Below are 6,000 nucleotides of genomic sequence, written 5' to 3'. Positions count from 1 at the left end.
GCTCATCAAAGCAGTTTCTCCTAATCCATGGGCTCAGAGCCCATTGTCACTTGCTCACAAGACTTCTTTATCTGAGTTATAACAAGTAACAGGCACAGGCAGAGTTGGGGGTGATTTCATATTCATTTTAGCGAAGGAGTGATAAAGAATATAGGACAATGACACGATGTTGTTATTTCTTTCACACTTAAGGTTGTCTGACAAAGAATAATATGCGTGTAAGCAATTTTAACAAGCCATGAATTTAAAAAAGAACAAGGAGAGGTATATGGAAGATTTTGGAGGGAGGAAACGGACATGGGGGTGCGATAGAGTAATTATATTCTAATCTCAAAACCTAAAAGAAGTAATAAAAAGGATGAGGAAGTCATATTGAGAAAACTATGGGGTATTGCTTCAGGGTTTTGCTGCAGACTAGAAGTGTTTGACAGGCAGCTTCGACGTCTTTTTGTGACCACATCACGTTGTTTTCTGGGCACAGTGAGGGGAGTGGCAGTGGGCAGGGAAACGCTGAGTGAAGACAGGAAGCTGGGCTGAGCTGCAGTTCTACCAGGAGCCACCGATACAGCAAGAAGTCACTTCCCTTTCCTGCCTTCACCTGTAAGAAAGACCAGCCAAGCTGCAAAGCTATCATGGCTCAGAAACAGCATTCTTGCTTTTACCTTCTGCCATGTGTGTATGAGTTGCTTCAGGGTATTTTACTCTTACACCTGAACATGGAAGAAATCTGTGGTCTACGTCCAGGAGGTGGGACTTCCAAATTGCATTCTAACCTTCTCAGTACAACATAGGGGTCATCACACTTGAGAAATACGACCAAAGCTTCTTTTTACTTCCTTCAAGTTTTGCTTTCTTGGTCTAGAGCAGTGAGTTCTTTGTTCATTTTGATTTTGTAGAAATACATGATGAGTCAGAGACATGTCTTAGAGATGTCTCTCTTAGACTCAGTCTATTTCTTTATTTTTTTTAATTGATGACTTCTAGAAATCATTGAAAAGAACTCTACCTGAGAAGTACTAGGCTTTGCTTAGACCTGTTCATCATAAGAGCTCCGAAGCAAGATGACCTCCTTGGGCCAAAACGCTTGCCTTTTAAAAGACACCGTTCCCATAATTTCACTTTTAATTTTAATTTTTGCTACTGTCCTGCATCATGGCCCAGAGATACTCTTGGAAACTTGTGGCTAAAGTTCTGAATGAAAGATTTTTGCAAAGAACAAAAAAGATAAGATGAGACAAATCCATGTTTATTTATGGTTTTGAAAACTTGAGGTGGGGGAGCTAAGGTGTACTGACACAAACTAGGTAGCCTGGAAAAGAGACTGCAACTTGAACACTGACATGAATTACTACAGCTTATAACACACAAGGAGAAGATTCATTTAAAAATTGTATTTCAGAAAAGTCTTCTTTCTTTCTTTAAATTGGGGACACCCTTGTGGAACATGCGTTTTTATTTGGAGTTTCTTTCACATTCTGGTCTCCTCTAGAGGTCGATTCATGAACTCTTGAATAGCCTGGTCCAAGGGAAGCCATTTTTTGATAGATGTTTTCAAAGCTGTAATCCAGCTGGGAGACCAAATTAAAAAAAAAAGAACAGATCATTAAATCTGTCAGGCCCTAGGGAGGTAAAATATGACAAAATTCTTCAATTTATTTTCTAATTGTTTCTCTTGGTTATTCAGGTTGGACTTAATTGGAAAAACATTCCACATAGATTTCAGGTGGAATGAGAAGGTACAATATAGAGATGGCTCAATAATGAAAGTAACGGACCCAGAAAAGAGGAAGATGTTCAGAAATAGTGATCAATGAAGCTTTATGGTTTTAAAATCACTAATAGCATTTTGTGATTTTTCATCTAACCTTAAGCTGTGTTGATCAAACATGAATAAATATTGTCATATTGGTAAAAACACTTCTTTGTTAAATTACAAAAACAATAGAAACCCTCTAATTAATCCTCCTTTTCTTTGAATTGTCTTCATTTTCTTGGACAATGTTTTATGAAACATTGATTCTAAGGGTAGGTAACTGTTTCTGGTTGCTTTTCCTGGTCATCTAGCAACCAGAAACAGTTACCCAGGAATATTTCCAACGGGCTATTTCAGAAACACCAATAAATGAATTTGTATGTCTCTGGGTGTAGACTGTACTAAACTTTCTTTAGGGGTGAGTAGAATAACATGCAGCTATGTCCAGTTTTTGACTTTCTACTATTTTTCTTTGAAATATTTCTCCAGTGGTTCAATATATATGTTTACTACAGAAGAATGCCCTGTGAATCTAACAGTCAGCCCCAACTATTGAGCCTGCTGTAACAGAGAAACAAGTAGGTTTTATCAGATGAGAATTAGATCACTTTCAGTGACCCTTGCTCTGGGTCTAGAGAGAGCTTTACCATCAGTATCTGCTGGCCAGATGTCCAGGAAGAGGGTCATGGCAACATACCTAGCTGTAGCACACCTGTCTCCTACTCTAGCACCCCAATCAAAGGAGAGGCACACACAGTGTTTCCATAGTAGGAGAAGACAGAGGAGGTCCTGGATCTCTTGCCTAAGTAGTTATTTGAGGGAGATCCCTAAAGTCCTACTTTCGGGATTTTATCTGCGTTTAAAATATAACTTCTCATAAATGTCCCTAGAAAAGTTCTATCAGGCCATAAAAGAGCTTTGGTGATGCATTTCTTTATGGGAACTATAGTCAAAGGCGTGGAACAGGTGGTAGGCCACTGTGATGCAGGTGAGGGTTGGAATGAGGTATAGAGGGCATGGACATCTTGGGAGGCTGGAGAGGAGGAGGAGGATGCTGGGTAATTCCCTCTCCACTGGATTGTGTCTAGCAACTTCACCTCTCTTGTATTTCCGAACCATCTGAACTCAATGCTCATTTGTGAGTGACAGCCTGAGATTGAATACAACACAAATTAAATCAGTCTTATGTCCTTCAATGGCTTACAATAAAACAACCAATCAAATATAAATGGACAAATCAATGCAAGCTATGCGAAGAGGCCAAATGATAGATCTATGTTTTACCCAACTAAGATGTGCTAATAAATATAATTAAAAAAATCTATGGATTATTTGCAAATTGTAAATGGTGGGGGTGTGCTTGCTTCTTTGTTTTCCTTAATATTGAAGCCTGCGTTATGCACTGTCTTGGCAGGAATCATGGCTACGATATTGGAGGATTCATTGAAAGAGGGATGAAAATAAAATAATCCTGGAGAACAGTCTGTATGAAGTAAGGATTTCCCTTAGGGAGTGGAGTTAGAAAATAAGGGGATGAGTTTACTAAGGAGACCTTGTCCAGGCTGATACAGAGGGAGGAAGGGTAGGTCTTGGCTTACCGCTGGTTTTCTCTTTTATTTTCTGCACAGAAATAGAAAGTCCTGAACTCTTCTGATGGGGGTTTGAGTTCAATTACTGGTTCTTCAAAGCCATGGGTCTGTTCCATCACCCTATATCCTTGGAGATACAGGCCACCTACGCAGGGTGGAAGCAAAGAAGCAGGTGTGGGGGTTGTGGGGACAAGCGAGAATAGGGAAAGTGAGGAGGAAAGAATTAGGGAAAGTAAGTAAGTAAGGTGCCAGAAAAGGTGTTAAATTCTGCATATAATAGGAGTGCTTTTGCAGCTGTGTCTTTACAGGTGAGGAAACTAACTTCAAAAGAGGCCACACACTGATTAGTCTCTAGTAGCAAGACTGGTAGCAGAATTCGAACTTCTTGGTTGCATTTGTAAATTATTGGGATTTATTTTTTCAAACTCTGTGCTTTGATAAGCTTCTTTACCACAAGGACACAGTTTTGAAATAAAATTTCTATTATCAAAGAGGAGCAGCTGTAATACCATATTAGAAGAAAATTGCATAGTATTTCTTGGGGCAGAGTCATTAAAGCATACTTCCTGAAGCATGTTGGAGGCTGCAGGAAGTTTCTACAACAAACAAAGATTCTCACCTTCTTTGTATGTTGAAAATCCCCTCTAAAATAGGAATCCAGGAGGTGATACTAAAATACCAACTTCAGTTAGCGATGAGAATAGATGACTGATCCTAAAAAGCGATTTTCCTCTCATCCAAGAATATTACTTGGTCTGAATTTTGTCCCCTTGTTGAGGTTTGCAAGGATCCTGGTCTAGGAGAAGATTCTGAAATGCTTGTTTGTTTCTTCTGCTGTGAGGTAGCCCAGATCTCTGGCAGAGACTCAGGCGTCATTACTAATAGAAGTTCTAGGATGTTTAGAGATTCATCACTCCCTGGTCATCTTGCTCATCCCCTAGCGCCTCCAGCCATGACCACAGTGCACTTCATTACAAAGGCAAACAAGACAACGACACACTCTACTTGATGGCCTCTGCAATGACAAAGTGGATGTGTGAAAGGGAAGCTTGAGTGGGGTTGAGTCTGGCTTCCTTTAAGTCAGTCACCACTAACCTGCTGTGTGAGGAAGATGGGCCTTTCCATTTTAAGCAGAATGAAGGGTTTTTAACTTTAGAAATTAGGGAGGGGTTGCTTATTTTTATGGAGAATGTCGAAGGTATATGAAATTCCCTTTAAAAATTTTTATTTGAAGAATCCATTTTGGAACTCTTGAGAAAACACTGACTTCAGAAATGGACAGACATTTTTTTTCTATCCTAGTTGACCTCACTGATATGGTACTCACCCAATAGGATGAAACCATCCTCTGAGATAGACTGATAGATGATGAGTTCATGGGATGGAAAACACCTTATTGCACCATCACTGACTTACCATAAGTGCCTCGTATAGAGGTACGGATCAACGGTCTTACTTTACTTACAGCATTGGTGTACTCACTAGCATAGCTTTCTCATGTCAGAAAACAACACCACCCATAAACTGTCACTCCTTATCTGAGACCCCACCCTAGCCATCGGTAGCCCCTACCTACTCTCCGTCTCTATATAGTTGCTGTTTTTCCTGCAGCACCAAATAGAAAAGCAACCACACAGCACAGTCTTCTATGTTTGCTTTCTTTCACTTAGCAGAATGTTTCCAGGCTCACCCATGTTAGACATCATTTCCTTATTTATTTTCATTGTAGCGTGATGCTCCATTATATGGACATAGCACATTTTTATCTCCGTGTTCATTAGCTGAGGGCAGCTGAGACTTGCTCCAAGAGGAGAAGTAATTTTCTTCAGTGGTTCCAGTGGACGGCTCCACCCCCCTGCTGACTGGGACATCAGTGGGTCACCAAACCAAAAGACAGGAAAGCGTGATGGGAACTTGGAGGAAAGGCAGGTGGGTTGGTGTGGAGGGGGTCGGATAACAGAGGACAGAACTATGAATTGGTTATTCTATTGCTGTGATAAAATACATATTCAAGGCCACTCACAGAACTAAGAATTTAGGGATTTTGGTTCCAGAGGGTTATAACCCAAAATGGTTGGGGAGAGCAGACTGATGTGTGCCTAGAGCAGAAAGCTAAGGCAGTATAGCTTGAACCACAAAACAGGAAACAAAGACAGCTCATTGGGAATTGTAGTAGCTTCTGAATCCTCAAAGCCCCCCCCACCCCCGTGATATACTTCCTCCAGCAGGTCATGCTTTCTAACCACACCTAAATAAAGCCAACATAGGGGAGATACCTCATCCAGACCATCACAAAGTGTATGACCAGAATGTATTATGTACATGTATGAAATGGTAAAAACAAATAAATATCAATAAATAAAAGAATGTAAAAATGTATTGCTACAAACAAGAAAGCCTTGTACCATTTTCTTAGTCACTTGCAGGACACAATAAGTGACAGTGAGACTTGTGGCTGTAACCCCAGCACCTGATTTAAGGAAGTGTCTCTGGGTCTATGTCAGTAGTCATCGGCCCAGTCCAATGTTAGTTGAAAGAACTGTGCAAGCATTATTTGCCTTGTTTACTGTAACAGTGTAAAATGATCTTTCTGAGAAGTGCATACAAACCTTGATGCGATTTAGTAGCAGACAATAATCAACAGTCTTAATTTGCTTC

The 6,000-nt window shown here is 40.2% G+C and overlaps 1 protein-coding gene across 3 annotated transcripts in view; it reads right to left on the bottom strand.

The window, feature by feature from the left end:
• Positions 1-1,230: 1,230 nt before the first annotated feature.
• The window catches only part of LOC101841100, a 117,545-nt gene continuing 112,775 nt past the window's right edge, over positions 1,231-6,000 (bottom strand). For all 3 annotated transcript variants that reach the window (XM_021231254.2, XM_021231252.2, XM_021231253.2), the window contains 2 exons: positions 3,352-3,487; positions 1,231-1,568 (listed from right to left, as the gene is read on the bottom strand). In XM_021231254.2, the coding sequence (XP_021086913.1) occupies positions 1,469-1,568; positions 3,352-3,487 (236 nt within the window). In that variant the 3' untranslated portion in view covers positions 1,231-1,468. The remainder of the gene's footprint in view (positions 1,569-3,351; positions 3,488-6,000) is intronic.

The sequence above is a fragment of the Mesocricetus auratus genome, unplaced genomic scaffold (assembly GCF_017639785.1).
Source record: "Mesocricetus auratus isolate SY011 unplaced genomic scaffold, BCM_Maur_2.0 Super-Scaffold_100010, whole genome shotgun sequence".
NCBI lineage: Eukaryota > Metazoa > Chordata > Mammalia > Rodentia > Cricetidae > Mesocricetus > Mesocricetus auratus.
The sequence above is the reverse complement of the archived record's forward strand: the minus strand, read 5'-3'. Positions and strand labels throughout refer to the sequence as shown.